General features: G+C 38.6%; 1 protein-coding gene across 1 annotated transcript in view; it reads left to right on the top strand.

Moving 5' to 3' along the window:
* The first annotated feature begins 347 nt into the window (after positions 1-347).
* The window catches only part of LOC101599752 (procathepsin L-like), a 70,384-nt gene continuing 44,191 nt past the window's right edge, over positions 348-26,540 (top strand). Inside the window, exons 1-3 of the mRNA XM_012948367.2 lie at positions 348-388; positions 6,856-6,943; positions 7,477-7,599. Coding sequence (XP_012803821.2) covers positions 348-388; positions 6,856-6,943; positions 7,477-7,599 — 252 coding nt within the window. The remainder of the gene's footprint in view (positions 389-6,855; positions 6,944-7,476; positions 7,600-26,540) is intronic.

Here is a 26,540-nt window from a genome sequence, read left to right as displayed (position 1 = left end):
TAAGGACCCATCTTTGACTCTCCAGGTGCCACACACATAAGCCAGACATAAGGTGATGCAAGGTCACACATGTGCACTATGTGGTGTATGCATCTGGAGTTCAATTACAGCGGCTGGAGGCTTTGGCACACCAATTATCTATCTTTCTCTGTCTGTCTGTCTCTCTCTCATACACACACATACACACACTCTCACTTTCTTATATGAAAAAGGCTATTCTGTTGGGTTTGCTTCAAAATTTAAAAATTAAAAATGCTATTAGTAAAGTCACTTGAGACTTGATCCAATGGAATCCCCTAGTCCTCCTTCAGATTTTATACCCACAAGTGGAGCCTGGAACAGGGACCATGAAAGTGAATGAGGACACAGAAACTGCAGAAACTGAAAAGTAAATGGGAGCTCCACAGCAGACCATAAGTTAAGGACCTCCCCCCACCGCCCCCCTCCCCCCGTTCCTCAGGATTTTGCAGTTGATAACATGGGGCAATCATTATTTGCAGCATATAACCGATATGTTTATGTGCTTTGACACTTGTTGAAATCTTCAGGGGTTCAATTCTCAGAAAAATAGCTCTTGATGTTATTGCAGACAGTGGTAGACACAGAACCTCGTTTTCCTTACAATGGCATAGTGGATCTGGCATTGTGGGATTGAGTAGGACAGAATATGAGATGAACTCATGAGAAAGGAGACCTGTAATCTTTTCCCAATCCCTGTCAGCTCTGCTGTCTGACTCAGGTCTCCCACCTTAAGGAAATACCTTTTCTTTTTCCCAGTAAATAGTTCCTATTAGTCACTCAACTTGCCTGAGCCTAAGGAAGTGACCATAGACCTCCTTCACTATGCCTCAGCAAGTAGCAATAACCTGAGGCAAAGAGACTCTCTAACTGTCCTTCCTGTCTGCCTTCCAGCCTCACTTAGAGGAAACTCTGAGAACCATCTTAGTACTTAAATTGCTAGCTAGGCTTTCTCCTTATGAGCCTGACCCATCTTTAAGTTTGCATCTTTGCTACATAATATTTTAAAGGAGGAGTTTCAAGCCAGGTATGGTGGGGCATGCCTTTAATCCCAGCACTTGAGAGACAAGAGGTAGAATTACCATGAATTCAAGGCCACCCTGAGACTACATAGTGAATTCGAGAGCAAAACCCTACCTTGGAAAACCAAGAAGAAAAAAAGTGAAGAAGGAGTTTCCCTAACTTTCAAGGCCAAAATAGATAATTTTAATCAAAAAATAAAAATCTCTCACTAAAATAATGTGTAAAATACATTTCCATCTGTAAGGACTTCTCTCTATTTACTGTTTAGTTCTTAAAAACAAACTGGCAACACTTGGGAGACAGAGGCAGGAAGATTGCCATGAGTTCGAGGCCACCCTGAGACTACATAGTGAATTCCAGGTCAGCCTGAGCTAGAGTGAGACCCTACCTCAAAAAAAAAAAAAAAAAAAAGAGGGATAATTATCTGCTGTAGACATAACAGCTTGTGTTTGAATAACTCAATTTGATCTTCTGTGTTAATGAGTCTTTCTTACATGTCAAAGAGAAAGGATATAAACTTTCCACTTAATTTATTTCCTTGGGGTGGACTAAAACTTATGTATTTATGTCAATTTATGTCATTTGTGTTCATGATGTTTTTGTATGTTGGCAGAAAAGGAGAGAAAAGGGAACATAAAATTATATATATATATATATATATATATATATATATATATATATATATATATATTACATACTTCAATTTTTCATTAGTTTAATTTTTGTTTTTAATATATTTTGGTATATTAATTTAATGTGTTAGCTTGTATAGATATGAATGTTCTGATATATTAAAAGGCATTATAAACATATATTCATAAAGCTAAATACTCTTAACTTCTTAAATCCTATAAAATTTTATTTTTAGATTTGCTAAATATTTCATGAAGCCTTAAATTTTACTTCTGTGATTGATAGATATTCATTAGAGCCTTAAGACAGGAGTTTCATCAGGCTATAGAGAGTAATGTTAGATGCCTAGATTTTTAAAATATTTTATTTATTAATTTGTCTATTTGAGGAAGGGAGAGAAAAAAACAGACAAAGAGTGATTATGGGTGTGCCAGGGCCTCCTGCCATTACAAATGAACTTCAGATGCATGTACCACTTTGTGCATCTGGCTTTATGTGGGTACTGGGAAACTGGACCCAGGCCATCAGGCTTTTCCAGCAAGTGCCTTAAACTGTTGAACTATCTCTCAAGCCCTAGATAGATAGATTGCAATGACAATTTCCTTCCAAAACATATCTGACAATAACTCTACTTCATTTTTAATGGCCATAGGTAATAAAAGTAAGATAGCAAAATACCTCTAAATAATTTACATAAAGTCCTTTAATTAGATTGATTACAATGGATTTCCTTTTTAGGACTGATATGACAAGTACAAAATATAAAATCTTAATTTCATATGTTTATTGGGGATCTTTGTGTTAATTAATTGCCTTTTCATAGCAGAGATTACAGAAGAGCTAATCCCAGAAAACAGTAGCATTCAGAGATAGGCACATCATTGTGAACTCATGGCCAGCCTTGGACTACATAGTGAATTCCATGTCAGCCTGGGCTGGAGTGAGACCCTAGCATAAAAAAAATGAAGAGATAAAATTATAAATATAAATGTGTTTTCAGCTTAAAAGGTTAAAATAGAGGGGCATATTTCATATCAGAGAGAACTTTGTAAGTTAAAATATTGTTCTAAATAAAAATAAAGGTAAATGGGAGCTGGGGAGATGGTTAAGTGATTAAGGCACTTTCCTATAAAACTTAATGACCCAGGTTCAATTTTCCAATACCTATATAAAGCCAGATGGACAAAGTGGCACATGGAGTTTTTTTGCAGCTGCTAGAAGCCCTGGTGTGCCCCTTCTTTCTGTCTGTCTCTCTCGGCTTACAAATAAATCACTAATTTAATTGAGATAAAACTAAAATGTTAATATGTGTTATAAAAAGTTTGAGAATTAATATGAAAAGGTTGTAAAGTTTAAACTAAAGAAGGATTGAAATACCTATGATAAAACAGATTAACATAAAAGTTTGGTTCACTCTATTTTCTAATTCAGACTCAACTCTTTATAATAACTTGGTAAATTTGTTTATGAGGCCATGTCTCACGATCTCAAGGTTAAAATAAGCTATATTTAGGTTTCTTATTATTTCTATTAAGTTTTTAGCTACTTTTTAACACAATCAAGACTTATTTAACTATTTGGTTTTTGTTTGTCTAAACTTTATCTAAATGTGATATAAATGTCATAAATAAATGAGTAATATAACTGATATTTTCAATATTTTGTAAAAACCTGGGACATCTTTACAGTGCTATCCATCCATTCCAGAGGGTCCTATGACAAGTCTAACTTCATCAATCTGGGCCTCTTTACATATTCCTTCAAGGTCTAAAATTCATTAAGTGTAGAGACCTAAAACCCCTTCTTTGTCTTCATTTATTCTAAAGAAGCTAAATTGAGCCAACATCCATCTCCTAAAAGAATTTAGGGTCTCATCCCTTGAAGGAGGGAATGATAGATGTATAGATAGCCATTAGGCTTAGAGGTCATTAGAAGAAAGACAGATCCAATCTTCTTTCTCCATGGGAACATTAGAGAGGAAGGAGCCACTTTCTCCTAACCAAAGGATTGGTCCTAAATAGAGATATAAAAATATGACATGTGCTTTTAAATTAAAGGGTTAAATAAAAGTTTATTAAATTTTTAATTAAGAGATATTAGAATTAAACAAAAAAGATAGCATGAGTATTTTATTGAAGATTATTAAATTTCTAATATCAATTCAAATTTTATTAAATATGATTCTGCTCCTAATGTTTGCAAAATGCCTGGTTCTCTGTTTTTTTGTTCGTTTTGTTTTTTTTGTTTTTTCGAGGTAGGGTCTCACTCTGGTCCAGGCTGACCTGGAATTAACTCTGTCATCTCAGGGTGGCCTTGAACGCATGGCAATCCTCCTACTTCTGCCTCCCAAGTGCTGGGATTAAAGGTGTGAGCCACCACGCCCGGCTTGGTTCTCTGTTTATAACAATAGATCTCAATAATATTCTACTTTTTTTTACTAAATGGTTTACAAATAAGAATTTCATGCTTATCTTTTATTAAATGAGATACTTAAAACTTATGAGTAAGACATATCCAAATGCTAACTTTATGTTTTCTGTTAGGTAAAGCTTTCATTTGTTTAATAGAACATCTGTTTTTCCACTTACAATAAGTTTTTTAAATATTGTTCTGCTCTTATATGTTTTCCCATTGGATAAAACCTTTATTTATTTGATAGAGAACTTATTCTAATCACTAAAAATTGAGTCTAACTATACAAAGTTTCATTGTACCCATAAAAATCAATAATAAATTATCAAGATTATTAAAAGCTTTTAGCTTTTTTAGCTTGACATACTTTCATTAGTTCTTATAAAGTTAAGACCTCTTTTGATATTTGTATCAAGGAGGTATAAGTCATCTATATTAGTGATCATTATTTAAAAAAAAAAACCTTTTAAGCCTGAGGGCTAAAAATTTTTAAATTGGTTAATTGTATAATGTTTAAATAATTAAAAAATTTTCAAGATATTTTAAATTTTGCTTTAATGCTAGTTTCTTACACTTTCTACATGATTATATTATAGACATAATAACATGACCAAATTAGTCAAACAGTGCTTGCCTTGTGAAACAGTATTCAAAACATATCTACATGCTATTTATTTATAACTATATATATTTATATCTACTTTCTTTTGAAACATTTTCCAATTCACTTTTTCTTCTAGGTATCAAAGTACATGAAGGTAAATTTCTGAAGTTATGTCTTAAAATAGAGACTAAGGAAAACACATTATAAAATGTAGAGAAGGAAATTAAAGCAATTTCCAGTGATTTCAGCCATAAAATCTCAATTTATTCATCAAGTGTACACAAAAAAATAACTCTGATCTGTTGGTTTCACTAAAAAGGTAGAAAGAGGAAGACTCCCAGAATGAAGAAACAGGAGAACAGGCATTATAAGTGCCAAGCTGTCTCAGGAGACCCCTCACCCCATTCTGCTCCTTTTCCTCAGAAGGTTTGGTCTTTATCATCCCTCCCTGTACAGGGATCACTTTCTTCTAAAGACCCCTATGAGACTCATTACTCCTTGACAGTTGTAAACCCTGGGGTCTGCATTCCCACTGGGTCTCATCTTAGCTGTGCAATAAACATAAACCACTGCAATAGACTATACTGCTTCACAGAACTCTAGAGTGGATATCAAGAAAAGATAAGTTCTAAAGGAAAGTCCAGGTTGGATAAAAATTCTCACACAAGGTTAGCTGGAAAATTGTTTTTCCAATACCACTCACCCAGCACTATGGACTGATACTTTGTGCTGTGAGGCTAGATCAAGACTGGTTCTAACCTTCTGTTGATAGAGACACCCTTCTCACCAATCCTCAGGCCACAGTGACAGCTCACAACCACCTTCCCTAGGACAGAATGTGACACAGTATCAGCAATAGCCTGAGGGACGAGTCCAGTCACTGACAGTGAATTCCAAGGAGTGCAGGATTGATAGGTGGGGCCATCAAATTAGAGACATGGTTTAAAAATCGAGAGAGTTACAGCTAGGCCAGCTTCTGGATCTCAGCAACCTCTTAAGAGTGTAATGTGTGGACTCGCCCTTGACAGCGGAAAATAAACAAGGTAAGGACCCCTGGCCCTGCCATGACAGACTTGCAACTAAGACTTGAGAAGTGACCGGGTGAGACCACCAGAGCAGGAAGGCAAGCCTTGCAGAGAGTTCTAACATGTCCTTAACCTCAGCATCTCTGGTGTGGGGAAAGGTAGGAGGGCAGATGGGGAATCCAAGGAGAGACCCAAACCACTCAGTGATCCCAGATTGTTGAGGGTCACAGTGAGTATAAGTCTCAACCTGGCCACAGGGAGAGTTCAGCTGGCTTGCTGTACACTAGTTACCATGCCCATCACTTTTATTGTCTACAGGGATCTGCCTCTTACAAAAATTCTCTGGTCTCAGCTGGTGTGTATAGAGAGGAGAATCTGGTGGCATGTTCTTTCTCAAGCCCTATATGGTGTGTTGCATAGGGTGGGGGTGGGGGTTTGGCACTGGTCAAAGCCTGAGACTAGAACTGTAGGTGTGACCTGTTCTCCCAATGTACCTACACTGGTGGTTCTGGCTTAATAGGTCTTGACCACATTCCCCTTTTCCCATGGAGTGAGGATTTTGAAAGCATAGTTCCAAGTGTCAAACAGAGGGCTAACTGCTGTTATTTATCCCATATGTTCTAAGAAGAGGAAATTCCAAAACATTGCCCATTTCCTGTTGTAAGTTAGGCAAGAAGTATGTATAAGGTGAATATAACTCAGTGTTCCCTTTGTTCCTGATGTCACATTAGAGAACTTTTGCTTAGGTGACCACAGTACAATTGGTACAAATCCCAAGCGATCATTGTTCTAAGTCCTTAGCTCCAACTTTGAGGTTCTGAAGAACAGGGTAACAGAACATCATCATAGGTAAGTTTGCATTGCTCACCCGGTTTTCCTTGTTAGAACCCTGAGCAACCACCCTTCATTTTGGTGCTCTGAACAAGTATCTCAATTGAACACCCTTAATCTTTTCCACAGTCGTAGATAAATATTTAGAGGAATCACTTAAATAATTTAATTCTGTAATAGTGGCCCCAGTTTCTCAGAAATGTGTAAGAAGCTATTTTAGAAGAGTTTATATAGTCAGACTATTGTTTCTATTCCCTCTCAAAATTTCTGAGATGTAAATCTTTCTTTTCCTGGCTCTATTTGTTTCAGAATGGCCTCAGCTTCTCCAACATTTGATCCCAGTCTTGATGCTCAGTGGCTTAAATGGAAGACACAACATGGGAAAACATACACTCTGGTTGGTAACATGGACATTGTTTGATGGGACCCCAGAGAGAATGGTCCTTTTCTGTGGAGAGTGCATGGCAATAATGGGTGTGATAGAAGCCCATCCTACACAATAGCCTAAAGAAATGCATAGTGAGGGGCTGGTGATATAACTTAGCATGTAAGAGTGTTTGCTATGCAAGCATGAAGGCCTAAGATGACCTCAGCACACCCATGTAAAGAAAATGATACATGGCCACACATGCCTGTAAACATAGTTTCGTTGGGACAGGGCAAAATTATCACTGGAGCTCACTGGTCAGTCAGTCTAATAGAGAGAGAGAAAGAGAAAGCTCTTTGTCTCAAAGAAACAACACACAGAAATTCTTGTCTGACCTCCACACATGTGCACCTCAAGTGTATGCATCTGCATACAGATGTGCACATGCCCCCCGCCCCACATCACACATACACACACATACATGAAAATATGTGCTTTGAGCACATGACAAAATGACTCATTTACCAAAGTATAAGATGACAATCCATTATAATTATTTCTAGAGTGAAGAGGAACACAAAAGAGCAGTATGGCAGGAGAATATGCGAAAAATTGAGCTACACAATAAAGAATTCAGTGAGGGGAAGCATAGCTACACCATGGAGATGAACGCCTTTGGTGACCTGGTGAGTGTGATGTGGATTGCTTAATTCTGTGCTTCCTCTCTTCAGATCTCTACAAGTATCTTGCTTTTAATATTTTTTAATGTTTTTCCTAAAGACCAGTACAGAATTCAGTGAAAAAGTGAATGGCCTTCAAAAATAGATCTGCTATAAGGAGAATATTCTAAAACCTTTGACTCCTGACCTACCCATGTCTCTGGACTGGAGAGAGAGAAAGGCAATGTGACTTCTGTGAAGAAGCAGGTATGGCAGTATTACATTGACACACAGGAAAGCTAAGGAGAAGTTGATAACTGTGTTCTGTCAACTGCGGTGTGACATGGAGTTCTTTATTTGATAAATGTAGTCAGCTGTGTGGGGTAGGAGAGATGGCTCTGTGGTTAAAGTGCTTGCCTGAAAATCATGAGGGACTGATTTGGGTTCCCTTGTATCCACATAAAAGGCAAACAGGGTGGTATGTGCTATAGTCACAGCCCTAGGGAGACAGAGAGTAAGATTCTTGGTCCTTGTTGTCTAGATGTAGTGAGCAGTGAGCAGTTACTGGTTGAAAAAAAAATATGGTGGGGAGCAAATGAAGAAGGACAAACAAAATCAACCACTGGGGTACAGATGCACGTGTATACATATAGGCCCACGTCTTACACACATACAAAATGACTCACATCTGTGCATTGTTGAAGTTGCTACTTGTTTTGTCTATGAATGACAACCTTTTCTACCATGTTCAGGGGCTTTTAGTATGGCTAGTGCCCTAGAAGGAGAGATGTTCCAGAAAACAGTTCAGCTGGCTGCACTGAGTACCCAGAATCTAGTGGACTGTTCTCAAGTTCAAAGCAAGATGGGCCTGCTTTCCATTATGTCGAAGACCATGGATACTGTCCAAATGAAGAATGAGCAAATGTTTTAAACTCCTATGTTGGAGTCATTGCAGGCTTTTTAAAAGTGGAACAATTATATTAAGAAGTTAGAATCTGCCTGTAAAGCATCAGTGGTGTCATTACGTTATAAGTTTTGCACAGCTCTCTGAATCCATGGCTTCCATGTGACTGTTCCTGCTTCTTTATATGAGAAATATGAGAGGGACATGGTGTCCTTTTTCTGTCAAAGGCTTAAAAAGATAGAGAAATTCAATTCAGGAAGAACTCCATTCTGTGGGAATCCCTGTTTCCTGAGCCAGCATTCCTTGAGACTGGAATAGTCAACAATCCTTGAAGGCAAAGCTTTTATTTTTGCATCTGGAAAAAGGTCCCTAAATCTTCTATTTCTTTAATTTTCCAAGAAAAACTGCATTACTTTCATATTTTAGTCAATCTTGTGAGGCTAAACCTCTGACTCAGAGTAATACGCAGGACACTGCCTGCATTAGGGAATGTAAAACCTCCCATAGACCTCATACTGTGTACTTCCTTGCCTGAACTCTGAAAACAAATAAACAAAAAAACCACCTTGCACCCTTCTGCAGATGAAGGAAACATTGCCTAGTGGTCATCATTGGGGACTAATCCTCAGCCAGGGGAGGTGCACCCTGTTGCATCATGGCAGTGACCTTAGGTTTGCAACCAGCTGTCAGCCATAGAATCAAGAGAAGACCATAATCAAAGTGAAATGGTAATATGGGGGAAGAAGGCCTTATACTAAGTATGACAGTGACCAGGTGAGTCCATTCATGGACCAAGAGAGATAAAATTGAGTTCAAAGTACTGCCTTGGTGGTTGGAACATCCTGGCAGTTGTGCGAGTATGACTGATTTGGGTAGAACACAAAAATCTTCCAGTAATGAGGGTTGAGTAATAATCAGCTCACAGGGCACCACCACTATAAAACAGGGATGGGAAATCAGGTTTGCTCTTCAGGAAGGGGCCCAAGGAAGATCAAAGACAAATGACAAAATTCCTCCAGATAGCTCTGTGGGGCTTATGCTTTAATGTTGTGGGAAGGGGAACAGAACCCAGTGGGGAAGAAAGAACAGATAATAAAAGAAAGAACAGATAATAAAATACTTTTGCATCATCTGAACCCATTCTTTCACTAATAGTTTGTTTCTTTGGCCAAAAAATTGTGTCCTGTGAAGACTGAATGTGTAGGCTTCTTTTAAATATAAGTGAACCATTAAGACCAAGGTTGTTGAAAATTACACTTTAGAACTAATAGTTGGCCAGATGGAGCTAAAAAGTTGCAAAAGATTAAAACCTAGAAAAAATTGAGAAAAACATAAAGGACAGATGAAGAAAAAATAGAAACAAAAGGCAAAATCATGCTGGCTATTACCATCCAAGCTTATGTGATAACCTAGGAACGAGGAGCCACCAGCAGGACCACGACAAAAGGAACCTCTACAATTTCCCCAGTACCCACATGAAGCCAGATATACAAAGTGATGCATGCATCTGGGATTTGTTTGCAGTGACTGGAGGCTCTGGCACACCCACACTCAATCTCTCTCTCTGTCTTTGTCTGTGTGTGTCTCTTGTTCAAATAAATAAATGAAAATATTTTGGAGAAAACTCTTCATCTTTTTCTGCTCCACAACTTGGCCAACTAGTAAACTATAAGAGTGTAACAGATGTCACAAGCACCGAGATGCAGAAAGGGGGAAATAAAGAAAGGGGGCTCTGCTAGGTGTGTTTTCTGTAAGCTTATGCATTTTCTTCTTCAAACAAGGTGGCTTCAAACAGAAGTGCTCACAAATTTCCTTTGTTTAAAACCAAGATAGAAAAAAAAAAAAAAAAAAAACAAGATAGAGCCCAAATGATGTCCTGAAGTTTTCTTTGCTACTTTTCTCATAATAACATGGATTAAGAGACACCAATTAAAGATGACACTCTCCTGTACCACAGAACACAGGTTTAAAAGCAGATCAATATTTATTTATTTATTTATTTATTTAGGGCTTTGTACAGTCTTTTCCCCTTCTGAGCAATCACTCTCTTTCCTCATAAGCTTTCCTCTTCTCTAAAGTTTCCTCTAAGAGATAAGGGAAATGGGAAAACTTTGCAAATATTTATGGAAACAGACCAATACACTTAGAACTAAAGAATTTTACATAGCTTTCTGCCAGAGTCCTGTCCCTTTTATTCTCCTACATATCCCTGGCTTTTCAGGAGTAGGAGCCAAATACCCACCATTTACAATTCAGCCCTTTCTTAGCCCATCTAACCTTCAGATTCCCTACATAACACTATCCTTTAATAAGATATCTGATGACCTGGTCAGTGGGGGGGAGGGAAAACTTCACTTGTAACAAATAATCTGTGCTTCCTGGCTTTTGGAACCCACTAAGGACTCACCACAGTAGCCTTTAAAGTTGGGGACCTCTTGTTCTTTATTGAATTTTGAATATCAATTCCTATAATACTTTGATGCTCAGAATCCAGGAAACATGTTCCTCTTCCCTGGACCTTGGCTCTTTTCTTTCCTGACTCCATACTTTAATATAATTAAATGGGAGATTATATAGTTTTTTATGTTCAAGACTACAGTTATAGAGTTATGATATTGAGACCTTTGTCTCTATAAAGAGTATAAAAGTATAAGAGTTTCTGACTGTAAAATTCACTAAATCTCTGTTAGAATCTTGCTAGAATGCACTTTTATGAAAACACTTTTGTTAAACAAGAAAAAAATGAGTGAGGAGATGTTTTAAAATGCAAAGAGCAACCAAGTTTAACTAAGGTTTATAGTTTCAAAACATGTGAGCAAGTAATCTTAGTTTCTCACATATCTTTTTTTTTTTTTCTTTTCATAGGATCTCACTCTAGCTCAGGCTGACCTGGAATTCACTATGTAGCCTCAGAGTAGCCTTAAACTCTCTGTAATCCTTCTATCCCTGCTTCCCAAGTACTGGGATTAAAGGCATGCACCATCATGCCTGGCTTTCACATAACTTCTATAAAATAAGTTGAAAAGTTAGTTTATGTCACCATGTCTCATGAAAATTCTGTTTGCTGAAATTGATCTGCTGTGATCTAAGAAAGCTATAACTTTAAAGGTGATTATTTTCTTGTCATGTTCAAAGATAAAAACAAAAACTAATTAATGCTAATTCTGCCAAGTCTTCATTACTGGACTTGTCATTTAAGATTTAGAAAAGAATTTACTTGGTTTCCTTCACTCTTGTTCTTGGGAAAACAAGAAAGACTTCCCATGTTCTGATGTCTTATGCTTCCTTAATTAAAAACCATGTAGAGGGCCTCCATTCCCAACTCCTAAGTCAATGTTAAGAGTTCTCCTAGCCAAGACTCCACTGTAGTTTCCTGCCTAACATTACCAGCTGTGAGACCAGGTGCTGATAAAAACCTGTATAAAGGACATAGTGAACCAGTTTGGGAGAGACACATTGTGGTGCTGTTTATCAGTGACAGCACCATGTGAACAGCAGAGAAGGCTGGACACTTGGGTGAAGCCACTTACAAAGAAACGCCTACAGAGGAGAAAGCAGGCCAGTGCGATGTGCAAAGCGCTTCAGAGAAAGCCCTGAAGTTAAGACTCAGATATCTTAGACTCACCCCTTCACCTATTGCACCATATTTTGGTGGAGTGTTTTCTATTCTCTTTTTGATTTTTATGGTTTTGCTTATAAACTTTCTTCGTGAACTGATTCCTTATCATTTTTAACCAAGAACTTGTCAGAATGCTCAGAAAAATGTAATAAATTTCCTTGGTATTGCAGTTACCTTTATCTTGCTGGCACAAAACACCCAGCCCAAAACAGCTGATGGTAGAAAAGAGATTATTTTGCCTTATAGTTTCAAGGGGAAGCTTCAGGATGGCAGGGGAAAGCATGGCATAAGTAGAGGCTGGCATCGCTCCTTGTGACAGCAGGTAGAAAATAGCAACAAGAGAGTGAGCCAAGCTCTGGAAAGGAGTTAGCCATAACAAACCTAAGCCCACCCTCAACAACACACCTCCAGCAGGGCTCGTTCCAAATTGCCATTAGATGAGAACCAAGCATTTAGAACACATTGGGTCAGGGGGAGGCATCTGATTGAAACCACTACATGCAGTATAGGATAAAGAAAAGGAGATTTGGTGATTCATATAAATAAATAAGACAACTTCTCCCCTAACTCTTTAATACATGTCTGATTTTATCCTACAGAAACTTAAAGGAACAGAGACAACTTTCAATAATAGATAAATATATGTGTCCAGAGTTTTCCCCACATGGAGGGTACTAATCCTTCCCTCCTTGCCCTGGTTTAGGTGATGTTTGGTGGACTACCCTATATCAAAGGGGAATGTATATACTAGTGATATACTGTCCGCCCACCAGCTTTCTTAAGAGCATGTATTATGAAACTCAAAGATTCCAAATGTGAAGTTTCATATTGAGAAATGAATGCCTGGTTGGAATGGGTTAAATGTTCCCTGTTGCAGTCAGGTTCACATTGCTGGCAGAAATCACCCAACTAAGAGCAGCTTATAAGAAAAAGAGGTTTATTTTGGCTTATAGGCTTGAAGGGAAGTTCCATGATGGCAGGGAAAATGACCACATGAGCAGAGGATGGACATCACCCTCTGGCCAACATAAGGTAGACAATAGGAATAGGAGAGTATGACAAACACTAGAAAGGAGGAGCTGGTTATAATGCCCATGAGCCTGCCCCAAATAATACACTGCCTCCTGGAGGCTTTAATTTCCAATTGCCATCAGGCTGGGGAACCTAGCATCCAGAACACCTAAGTTTATGGGAGACACCTGAATCAAACCACAACATTCTGCCTCTAGCCCCCATAAACTGGTAACCATACATGTTATAAAATGCAACACATTCATTCAACTTTAAAAATTCCCATAGTTTTTATCAATTCCAATGATTTTCATATATCCCTATAGTCCAAGATCTTTTAACTGAGCCATAATACCAAAACATCCCCCTCCTCAAACCCATAATGGCACAGAAAAAAACATTTATACTACAAAAGATGGCATGGGCATAGCAAAGAAATACTCAAGCAATCCATGACTTAAACAGAGCAAATACCAAACTCTGTAGCTCCAAGTCCAACAGCTTTAGCCAGTGACAAGTCTCCAAGTCTGATAACTTAAAAAGCAACAAGTCTCTGGCATTCCAATTCTACCCCTCCAGCTAGGCTACTCACAGTCCTGAAAATGTCATTTGAGGCCAGCAGCTCTCTTTGGCAGCCATCTCATTGTCCTGGAATCTCCACTAGGTTTCCACTGCAACCCATGGTTCATACTCATGGCCCCATGGGGTCTCCATGCAGACATCCAGCAAACCTGTTTCACACTACTCATGGCCATTTCTAAAACACAAGACTGTTGCATACTCAATGACCCTCTCTTTCCTGCATTCCTTATACTCCACAATACAAGGTAAGGTGCCAACTTGTTAATCCAGAGGGAATAAAGCAGACATTGAAGAACAGGACACTCCTTGAGCACTCAGGCCCCTTCAAAAGAGTCTACATTCTTCCTGTTGTCCCATTGCAGGTCAGGTGGGACAATCTCAATGGTTGTAATTTCTCAAACAATTTGCAGGTGAACAGGCAGAAGTTGAGGCCCAAAGATTTTTTTTTTTTTTTTTGTGCATATCCCTCTGCTCACACCAGTCCATTTCTATGCAATGCAGTTCTGGACAGCTTCAAAGGACATGGGCATAACAGCAAGCTTCTCACAGAAACTGCTAGCCCAGTCTAAGCAAAGCTCTTTCTCACCCTCATAAGCCAAACCTCATAGTCCATAGTTCTTATTGCATCCAGGTCTTTCAACTCTAACCAGAATAGTCCATCAAGCTGTACTTACAGCACTGCAAAGTGTCTCTTAGGCCAAAGTTCCAAATCCTTCCACATTCCTCTTGAAAATCAGCTCCAAAGTGCCCAAGCCTCACAGTCAGGTGTCTAGCAGCAATCCCACTCCTCAGTACCACTTACTGTTGTAGTCCAGTTCACATTGCTGGCAGAAATCACCCAACTAAGAGCAGCTTGTAGGAAGAAGAGATTTATTTTAGCTTACAGGCTCGAGAGGAAGCTCCACGATGTCAGGGAAAATGACGACATTAGCAGAGGGTGGACATCACACCCTGGCCATCATAAGGTGGACAACAGGAACAGGAGAGTGTGCCAAACACTACTAGGGGGGAGCTGGCTATAACATGCATAAGCCTTCCCCCAACAATACACTGCCTCCTGGAAGCTTTAATTTCCAATTGCCATCATCTGGGGAACCTAACATCCAAAACACCTAAGGTTATGGGGAACACCTGAATTAAACCACCACACTCCCTGAGTTCATTAAACAAAAGCAAATATTACATTTGCACAGCAGGAAACCTGGAGGCCCAAGTGGTCCCATATCCACTTGGACAGACTTCAGACACCCTTGAGATAGAATGCATGATCACCCTCTTCCAGTAGATGGCCTTGGGTGATCAGATCATCTTTGTCCTTTCTGTTCCTTGCTACCAAGGAACAAGCACAAAGACTTCCTTAAACTATCTGATATCCCTTACCCAATACCAATTTTGCTTCTTGCCTAGAAAGGTCAGGGGAGAATGTGTTTTTTTTTTTCTGACATGTGTCTGGATGTGACCAAGGACATCATGCCTTTGAAGAAATGGAAAAATCTTCAGCCTGGATGTGGCTAAAGCAGATGGTGGGTGGTATTGTCGTGAACTGTTACTTGAGACTTTGCCAGCTTATTAGAATGGAACCTTTACTTTCTTCCAATTCTCCATCTCTTACACTATTTCATATCATCAGCCTGTCCTCAACCAAGCTCAGTTATTTCATAGGAAAACAGAACTTGTAACTGGTTCCAGGAGAACATCATTTGATCTTCAAGTTAATATGGATGTTATTGGAGTAGCAAAGGGAATACCTAATAAATTTAAGGCCAAACAGCTTCAAGATTTAAAATAATTTTATTTTGGTGGTCCACCATTGATAAAAATGTACATTATATAAACTATATATATTATAATAAAAAAGATTTGTTAATAACACTAAGGATGCTATTAAGGGTATAGCAGATCAATTAGATGCCACCAGTAGAATGACATGGAAAAATAGGTTAGCCCTAGATATGATGATAGGTTATAAGAAAGATGTCTGTGTAATGTTGGGAGGCCAATTTTGCACTTTTATCCCAAACTACACAGTTCTAAGGACTAGCTACTTTAGCTATAAAATTGACTAAGTATTCAGGAATAGATGACCCTCTCTCTAACCCAATAAAACAATGATTTACAAAGACTTAAATCCTAGCCTCTCTTTTTACAGTTCTAAGAGTTGTGCCCACATTAAATGCGGCATAATTCCCTATGTCCAGGGACTGGTACAAAGACTAGTAGAAACAGCTATAACTAAGCCAATCCCAATGCCCTCCCACTTACTTTTAGAGTTCTCAGAAACTGAACATCATGGAATGTTAGACAAACTAAAAGAAAAGATTAAAGATGTACAATAAAAGAGGGGCAATGTGTGAGAAATATGAGAAAGAATGCTCTCTTTTTCTGCCAGATGGTTAAAAAGATAGAGAAACTCAGCTGTGGAAGGACACCATTTTGTGGGAAGACAACACTCCCCTTCTTGGATCAGCCTTCCTAGAGACCAAAAGTGTCAACAATCCTTGAAAACAAAGCTTTCATCAGGTAAAAGTTTCCTAAATCTTCCATTTCATTAGGTTTTCCCTTAAAACTCTGTCATTTTTACATTTTAGCCAATCATGCAAGATCAAGAGGACAAAATTCTGACTTAAGGAAAAACCCCGGGCCCTGAGCTGCCTGCATTAGGGAATGGAAAGACACGGCAGACCTCCTGCCGCTGTGCTCACTCCCCTGAACACTAGTGCTTTGTGTTGTGTGGTCATTCTTGAACCCAGACCCCTTTCTAACATACAGAACATGAAAACCATTCCACAGATAACACAGAGTTCCTCTCTCTGAACATTCTTATGCACAAGGAGATCCATGATATATCATGAGGATGTGTGAGCTAATTCTCAGTTCCAAATCTGCCATGGCATTTCCTGCCTGGAATGACTTGTCCCAGCACCAACTGGGATCCTCAGCTGCACGGTGCTCATGTTCCTGGAAGGTGGGTGGTGGTAACCAACTCTCTTCTCTCTGGTGCTGCAGGCACAAACCTGAGGATTCTGCTGCTAATATTACAGGCATTGTGATGTTTCCACCTCGTGAAGATGCATTGATGAGTGCTGAGCCAAGTTTGGGGTCCATCTCTGCTGGAATTGATAGCCTTTGATTCCTTCTAGTCATATAAAGGAGATTAGTGTACTGCTGTTCAGAACTTCATGGAGGAAAAATTTGTAACACTATTATGCCATATCTCTTGACAAGCTCTTTCATATATAAACTTTAGTGTACATGTTTGAGTCTCAGGCTCTGTGCATGCAATAGAAGCATGTATGGTATACAGTAGACATTACTTCAAACACACTCCCAAGGATGAATGTACTTCATATTTTAAAAAATTTATTGGGTATCTTTATTGACTCAATTTTTCTCTAGTTGGGAAAATTTTAATCTTTTAATAGACATTTTACATGTGTACTTTAGTCTTAAAGGAGTCTCTTGATTCAAGTACTTTTATGTTCTGTAGTTTTCCTTGAACTGATGCTCAGTAAGTAGAAATACAAGAATTCATGAAGTGTCTGTGTATGTACCTAGGAAAATATTTTTCACTAAGCTTTATATTAATTTGTATTTCTGCATTTAAAAACTCAGAACCTATGTCAGTAGTGATGATACCAATAGATCCTATTTTTAAGGCTTGTCTGGAGTTTATGCCATTTCAGTGAAATTAGAAGCACTGCTTGTATTGCTCCAGACAACATGCCAGTGTCAGGTCCCTGAAGACTGTCACCCTCATTTTGGTTTTATTTCCAGGCATTTATTTTGAGCCACTGCAATGAACCTTTTATGGCTCATGCTGTTCTGGAGGATGAATATGGCTTTGAAGGAGAATTGGACAGCAATAACCACTGGCTGGTTAAGAATAGGTACAGTTGGCTAAAATTGTTTCCATTTGAAATTCCTAAAGTAATTCTTATGTAGTCAGTATTTGGGTAGCAGTCTTAGAAATCTTGACCCCATTTAGTTTGAGCACACACATCTAATAGATAGCAATAACATTAAGATTCTGTCCTAGGGGCTGGAGAGATGGCTTAGCGGTTAAGCGCTTGCCTGTGAAGCCTAAGGACCCCGGTTCAAGGCTCGGTTCCCCAGGTCCCACGTTAGCCAGATGCACAAGGAGGCGCACGCGTCTGTAGTTCGTTTGCAGAGGCTGGAGGCCCTGGCGCGCCCATTCTCTCTCTCTCCCTCTATCTGTCTTTCTCTCTATGTCTGTCGCTCTCAAATAAATAAATAAAAAATGAACAAAAAAAAATTCTGAAAAAAAAGATTCTGTCCTAGGCTTCCTAAGAAATTGATATGGTATTTGTACCATTGCATTTCTAAATTGTGACAAAATTCTTAATTTTGTACCAGATGAGGGTGGAAAGACATCTGTGTTTTCTGTCTCTGGTTTGTACAGTCTTGTGTAAGGTAATGATTTGGACTCAAGAGTTGATCATCCACATTTTATTATCCTTTCTGTTAAGAGTGGGCTCTGGTAGAATTATGAGATGTTGTTGGAATTAAGCCACCATACTGCATTTTCTTTTGTATCAAATGGAGACTTTGCTCTTGTTTTAGCTATGATGGAGGGTGGGGCATGGTAAGCTACATGCAGACAGGAACAACTGTGGAACACTGTTAAATTTCCACAGTACTTAACTATCCTTCTATGTGAGCTGCAGGATGATGACAAGGAAGGATCCTGCTGGGAAGGACATGTACTGCAGAGGGACTTCCCCTTCACAAGGACAGCCCACGCTGGGCATGGGTTACAAAACACATTGTGATGTGACTGCTTAGACAAATTAGTCAAACATGACAACTATTTTAACTATGCTGCAAATTCTTTTGTATTCAGGATTTCTGTGAGGAGTATTACATTTCAATTTTCTAAAATAATGTCCAAACTTGTATTTTTAAAAATAAAATGTAATAATTTTTCATCCTTACATTTTTATTTAAATTCATTTTTTTACTTTTTATGGACAACTTCCCCTCCCTCACTTTTCCCCTTCACAACTCTGCTCTCCAACATATCCCCTCTCTGTCTCCATTAGTTTCTTTTAATTTGATGTCATCATCTTTTTCTCCTATTATGAAGGTTTTGTGAAGGTATTGCTAGGCACTGTGAGGTCATGGATATCAAGGTCAATTTTTTTCTGGACAGTTGCATTGTAAGAAGTGGTACCCTTCCTTTGGCTCTTATAGTCTTTCCGCCACCTCTTCTGCAATGGACCCTAAGCCGTGGAGGGTGTGATAGAGATGTTTCAGTGCTAGACACTCCTCCCTCCCTTCTTCTCAGCATTATGTTGCCTTTTGGGTCATCCCAGTGATCATTGCCATCTGAAGAGAGAAGCTTCTCTAACCAGAACTGAGGGTACCATTAATATATGAATATGAACATTAAGTATAGTGATTTCAGGGCAGTTTGGTGAGAATAATGTATACATTTAGCCATACAAGAGTGGGCTTTATACTCCTAAGGCTCATGACCTCCCCTGCCATAGGCTTTTGATTAGGTTTTCAGTACCAGGCATGTATTCCCTCCCATAGAGTGGGCCTCCAGTCCAACTAGAGAACAGTTGGTTTCCCCCAGAGCAGACATGCCACTATTGCTCTCTTTCAGTCATTTGGCCTGTCAGGCCAAACTTGAGCCTTCCAGTGTCCACTGTTTTTACCACTGATGACTTCTGTCTCCCATAACACCATATGCAGTACAGCTTTTTCCAGCTTTCAGTTGGCTGGTCTACAGGGAGAAGGTTCTCTGCTCAGCACCAGCTTGATTTCTCAGTGACTTTGCTGCTCAGGCATGTGAAGTCTTCAGCAATAGCATCTTACCATATGTTTCTCAAGGGAAACCAAGGGCCTTGACAAGACCCTATAATGTTTGGAGACAACAGAGACCTGGCGAAAAACTCACTGGAAGGTATCCCCTCCCTGGTACTGAAAATTTTCTAGTGAAAATATGGATATGCCATTATTCAAAAAAGTAGGTTTTCATATGTCTTATTCAGAATACCTTGAATTATGATTGACCCTCCTCCTTCCCCCACCCTTCTTTTACACTATCTCTTCTCCTGGCCTTGCTTAGGCCTTTCCACTCCCTGTAATCTGTTCTTCTACTTACATATATACAGTGCCATCCTCTTTAGTCCTACACTCTCCTCCCTCCCTTATAGCCTTTTTCTAGCTTATTGGCTTCTGCTACTGATTTTTGGCTACAGCTCACACACAAGTTTGTACATTTGTAAGTAGGATCCACATGACAGAAAACACGCAGTGTTTGGTTTTTTGGGCCTGGGTTACCTCACTTAGTATAATTCTTTCCAGATCTATCCATTTCCTTGAAAATTTCATAATTTCATTTTTCTTTACCACTGAATAAAACTCCATTGTGTAAATGTACCACATGGTTATTATCCACTAATCTGTGGAGGGACATCTAGGCTGGTTCTGTTTCCTAACTATTGGAAATAGAGCAGCAATAAACATGGTTGTGCAAGTATCTCCAAGGTAGTGAGAAGAGTCAGTAAGATATATGCCTAGGAGTACTATAAGTGGGTCATATGGTAAACCTATTTTTCGTTGTCTTAAGAACCTTCACACTGATTTCCACAATGGCTGTGCCAGATTACATTCCCACCAACAGTGTAGAAGGGTTCCTCTTTTCCTGCATCCTCACCAACATTTATTGTCATTTGTTTTCTTGTTGGTAGCCATCGGACAGGAATAAGATGGAATCTTAAAGTAGTTTTCAATTTACATTTCCCCAATGGCTAAGGATGTAGAATACATTTTTAGAAGTTTATATGCTACCTGTATTTCTTCTGATGAGAACTCTCTACTTAGTTCCACAGCCCATTTTTTAATTGGGTTGTTTGATTTCTTATTGTTCTGTTTTTGAGTTCTTTGTGTATTCTGAATATAACCCTCTGTCAGATGTGTACCTGGCAATGATTTTCTCCCATTATGTAAGTTGTCTTTTTATTCACAGTGTCCTTTGCTATTCAAAAGCTTTGTAATTTCATGAGATTCCAATGATTGATTAATGGTTTTATTTCCTTAGGAATTGGGATTATATTCAGAAAGTCATTGCCTATGCCAATAGGTTTTCCCTACCTTTTTCCTCTAGCAATTTCAGAGTTTCAGATCTAATATTAAGGTTCCTGATCCACTTGGACTTGATTCTTATACATGGAGAAAGACAAGGATCTATTTTCATCCTTCTATATAGATACTCAGTTTTCCCAGCACCACTTGTTGAAGAGTCTATCTATTCTCCAATGAATATTTTTGACATTTTTGTCAAAAATCGGATGGCTTTAGCTGCCTGGATTAACATCTGGGTCCTCTATTTGATTGACTGATCTACATGTCTGCTTTTGTGCCAGGACCATGCTGTGTTTTTTTTCTTTCTTTCTTTTACTATGGCTTTGTAATATAGCTTAAAATCGGGTATGGTGATACCACCAGCCTTATTTTTGTTGCTCAAAATCGTTTTGGCTGTTCAAGGTTTTTTTGTGATTCCAAATGAATTTTAGGATTGATTTTTTCTATTTCTGTGAAGAATGCCATTTGAATTTTAGTGGGAATTGCATTAAATGTGTGGATTGCTTTTGGTAAAGTCTTCTAGTCCAAGAACATGGGAGGTCTTTCCATTTTCTTGTATTGTCTGAAATTTCTCGCTTGAGTGTTTTAAAGTTATCATAGTAGAGATCCATAACTTCCTTGCTTAAGTTTATTCTAAGGTACTTTATTATTATTTTTTGAGGCAACTGTGAATGGGAGAGATTCTCTGATTTCATCCTCCACATGTTTGTTGTTAGTATATAGGACAGTTACGGATTTCTGCGTGTTTATTTTTTTATCCTGCTACATTGCTAAAAGTGTTTATCAGCCCTAACAGTTTGCTGATAGAGTCTTTAGGGTCCTTTATGTATAGAATCATATCTGCAAATGATAATTTGATCTCTTCCTTTCCAATTGTATCCCTTTTATGAGTGTCTCGTACCTTATTGCTATAGCTAAAACTTCCATTACTAAGTGAAATAAAAGTGGCGAAGTAGACACCCTTATCTTACTCCTGAATTTAGTAGAAAGGCTTCACATTTTTCCCCATTTAGTATTATGTTGGCTGTAGGTTTGTCATAAATAGCTTATGTTATGTTGAGATATGTTCTTTCCATTCCCAGTTTCTGTAATACTTTTACCATGAAGGGATGTTGGATTTTGTCAAATGCCTGTTCTGTATCTACTGAGATGATCATGTGATATTTTGTCCTTCAGACCATTTATATGATGTCTTACATTTATCAATTTGCATATGCTGAACCATTCCTAAATCTCTGGGATAAAGCCTACTTGGTCTGGGTGAATAATCTTTCTGATATATTTTTGTATTCTGTTTGTGAACATTTCATTCAGAATTCTTGTATCTATGTTCATGAGGGAAATTGGTCTGTAATTTTATTTTTTGTTCTATCTTTGTCTAGTTTTGGTGTCAGGGTGATGCTGGCTTCATGGAAGGAGTTCAATAGAATTCCATCCTTTTGTATTTTATGGAAAAGTTTGAGAAGCAGTGGTGTTAGTTCATCCATGAAGGTCTGGTAAAATTGACCCATGAATCTGTCTGGACTCTTTTTAGTTGGGAGACTTTATATAACTGCTTGGATCTCTGTACTTGTTACAGGTCTATTTAAATGGTTAATCTCATCTTGATTTAATTTAGGTAGGGCATATAAATTAAGGAAATCATCCATTTCTTTCAGATTTCCAAACTTATAGGCATATATATTCTAAAAGTATGTCCTTATGGTTTTCTGAATTTCTTTGGTATCTGCTGTAATAGTATCTTTTTCATCTCTAATTTTATTAATTTTTGTTTCTTCTCTCTTCTAGTCAGATTTACTAATCTTGTTTATCCTCTCAAAGAATCAACTCTTTGTTTCATTGATCCTTTGGATTGTTTTTTGGTTTCTATTTTATTAATTTCTGCCCTTATCTTTATTATTTCTTCCCATATGCTGATTTTTGGTTTGCTTTGTTCTTCTTTTTCCAAGGCCTTAAGGTGAAACATTAAATTGTTTATTTGTGAACACTCTAATTTCATGATATAGGCACTTACAGCTATAAATTTCCCACTTAGGACTGCCTGCATTGTGTCCCAAAGGTTTTAGTATGTTGTATTCTCATCATCATTTGATCCTATGAATTTATTGGTTACCTTTTTTATTTCTTCAGTGACCCACTCATCATTCAATAGTGTATTGTTTATTCTCCACAAATTTCTATATGCTCTTTTGTTTTTCTTGTGGCTGATTTACAGTTTAATGCCATGTGGTCAGATAGAGTACAAGGTATTACTTCAATTTTCCTGTATTTGTTGAGATTTGCTTTGTGTCCTAATATATGGTCTATTTTAGAGAATGTTCCTTGTGCTGCAATTCTACAGCATTTAGATGGAAAGTTCTGTAGATATCTGTTAGGTCCATGAGGTCATTTAACCTATATGTCTCTTTGCTTATTTTTTTGCCAGGATGACCTGTCAATTGATGAGACTGGGGTATTAAAGTCACCCACTACAATTGTGCTTGATGTTATCTGTGACCTTAAGTCTAACGGTGTTTGTTTCATGAAATTGGGAGCCCCATGTTAGGAGCATATATGTTTAGGATTGTAATGTCCTCCTGTTAGAGTGTTCCTTTAATCAGTATAAAATGACCTTTATCTTTCCTCACTAATGTTGGTTTGAAGTCTATACTGTCAGATATTAGGAGAGCAACCCCTGCTTGTTTTCTAGGCTCATTTGCTTGAAAATCATTTTCCATCCTTTCACCCTTAAGGCAGTGTCTTTTACTGAGAGTTTATTTTCCAAATGGCAGGATCCTTCCTTTTAATCCAGTCTGCAAGCCTGTGTCTTTTGGTTGGGGCATTGATGGCATTGATATTAAGAGTTATTATTGAAAAGTATTCTCATCATTCTTCTTGTTTGTAATGCTTCCTGTTTTCTATTTATTCTCTTGTTTTAACTGTTATTGGAGTGTGGTTTATTTTTTCCTATTTCCTCCTGTATGTATTTTGCTTCCTCTTCAGCATAAAGGAATCCTTCAAATATTTTCTGTAGTGCTGGTTTAGTTGTCATAAATTCCTTTAGCCTGTTTTTGTTGTGGAATGTCCTTACTTCTTCAACAATCTGGATAGGTAGCTTTGCAGGATAAATTAATCTTGGTTGACAGTTGTTATCTTTCTGAACTAGGAATACATTATTCCAAGCGCTTCTGGCTTTTACATTTGTGTTGAGTAATCCACAGTTATTCGGATGGGCTTACCTTTGTTGGTGATTTGCCTTTTCTCTCTCACTGATTTCAGTATATTTTCTTTGGTTTGTGTGTTTAGTAGTTTAATTATAACATGGTGAGGAGAGGTTATTTCTAGGTTTTATTGAACAGCTAGTCTTATAAAACCAAATTAAGGGTGTGTGTTGCTCTACACCCTTAATCATGTCAGCTGGGAGGTAGAGGTAGAAAATTCTGTTCTGAATTGGGTTCCAGGTCAGCCTGGATCTGAATCAGACCCTGCCCCCAATAATGACAGAAGCAAAAGACAAAGGCCCTATAAATCTGAAAGCATCAAAGGCAACAATGTTCAACCTCAAAATACAGCTTATTCAAAAATGGTAAAGCCAACCAAGAATATGTATCCCACAACCTGCCTTGACATGGAGAGAGAGATTAGCACTTCCAATGCAGGCCTATGTACCTGTTTTTTTTTTTCTTTTTTGTTCTTGTTTTTGTCAGTTGGCTTCACTACCTTTTTGGATGGCTTCCAATGTCACCAGTGCTGAGTGCCCACTTCGATACCTCTGTGTTGTGCTGTGGAGTTGAAGTTCTGAACAGCTGTGCTGGATGCACTGCCACTGGGGGCTGCATGCTGGAGGTTCACAGTTCTGATGGTTGGGGAAGGGAGAGTGCAAGAAACCTGGAGCTGCTCATGCAGTTCTGCCTGTATCCCTTTCAGTAGCTCTTTAGTTCATCTCAGCTGTCTTTCCTTCAGAGTTCTTGACTTTGCAAGGATGTTGATGCGGTTGGAAAATCCCCTTGTTTGGTCTCTGCTGCTGCCACAGCTTGGTGCCCCTGGCAGGGAGGTGCCAGGCTGGTGTGCAAATCACCTGGTTGGGCAGGCTACAAGTGCCTCAGTGGGATTCTGGCAGTTTTCTTCCTTCCTGGTGGTTCTTGGTCTTTCCTGCTTCTCTGCTGTGTCTAAGAATAACCTAAACTCCTTCACTTTTCAGAAGAAGAGTATATTTTGCTATGGTTTTGCTTAAATCGCTCCCTAGGCTGGTTTGGCATGGCTCCTATGCTGCCATGTTACCTGGAAGTCCTTGGAATTCATTTTCATGTAATCACACATGCAGTTCAAATTGTGGATGTAACTGAATCTGATCATGTGTTGAAGGCAGAGTTATGTGGCTTTTGGAATTATCCACTCTGTATCACTGGCATGTTAGTAGTTTCCAGTTTGTTTGTTTTTGTTTTTGTTTGTTTGTTTGGGTTTTTTTTTTTTTTTTTTTTGTTTTTCAAGGTAGTATCTCACTCTAGCCCAGGCTGACTTGGAATTCACTCTGTATTCTCAGGGTGGCCTTGAACTCATGGTGGTCCTCCTGCCTCTGCTTCCCAAGTGCTGGGATTAAAGGCATGCACCACTATGCCCAGCTAGTTTCCAGTTTTTCAATCTGCCTACCATAGAACATGATCTGATATGGTTGTGGAAATTTCTTAAAAATTAAAGCTTTAGTTCACATCAATGCATAGATATTTAATTTCTTGCCATTATTTTTAGCAAGATGACACCTCATGCTGTTTCACTGCATTGCTAGTGGGCTGCGAACCTCCCTTTGTCCAACACCACAATGCTGTACTACATGCACTCCAGCCATGTAGAAGCCACCATGGTGCACAGGTCTGTAGCACGAGGGTTGCAGTACAAGCTCAAGTGAACCTTTCCTAACCCAACAAGTGCCTGCCATTTTATTATCATCTACTTTTATTTTAAAATTGCCCTACATTTTTAACTCATTACTGTTGATAATATGCAATCACAAGATCAGTGAAATCAGTATTGAAGTCCTCAAATATTATGCATTCTGTGGGGGAAACCTCAGAGTCTTTCTTCTGTTGGTTCTGATTTTGCAGTTGTTATTACAGGATCCATCATGCTAGGGTGCTTTATTATTCTCTTCCTGACTGAATTTTGTTGCCCTGTATCAACATCTCTCTCCCCTCCTTTGTCTTTTTTTCTGAACTCCTGTCTACTTCTCTGTAGTGTGAAGTTGCTAAACATGTTTGTCTATTCTGTATTCTGTCTTCAGTCTGATTGTTGCTTCCTTTGGTTGCAGTTAGCTCCTCACTACTGAGACAAACATCTAACCAGAAGCAGCTTATGAGAGGAAGAAGTTTATACAGGCTTACAAAATCTAAGGGGGCGCCTTCAATGACAGAAGAAGCTGGCTCACTTTCATGGATATGGGCAGAGAGATGCCACCAACAGCCAGCATCACAAACCCCAAGAGTCAGAGTTAAAACTGCTCTGAACACACCAAGTAGGGCTGGACTAAGATCCACCCCCAAACATACCTTAGGGATGGACTCTAAGATCCCTTTGGACACATCCCCTGCTGATACCTGCCTGCTAGGGAATTAAGTTGTAAGCTCAATTTTAATAAAATACCTGAGACTATGGGACCATACAGTCAAACTATCACACTTTTATAGTGCTAAGATTTTTAATTTCAGGTAAGCTTATTAGTCAATTCTTTGGGTCATTTCCTGTGGTTTTTGAGTCTTTTCTGGA

The sequence above is a fragment of the Jaculus jaculus genome, chromosome 2 (genome assembly GCF_020740685.1).
Source record: "Jaculus jaculus isolate mJacJac1 chromosome 2, mJacJac1.mat.Y.cur, whole genome shotgun sequence".
Lineage (NCBI taxonomy): Eukaryota > Metazoa > Chordata > Mammalia > Rodentia > Dipodidae > Jaculus > Jaculus jaculus.
Note: the sequence above shows the minus strand (reverse complement) of the source record. Positions and strands in the feature narration are given on the sequence as shown.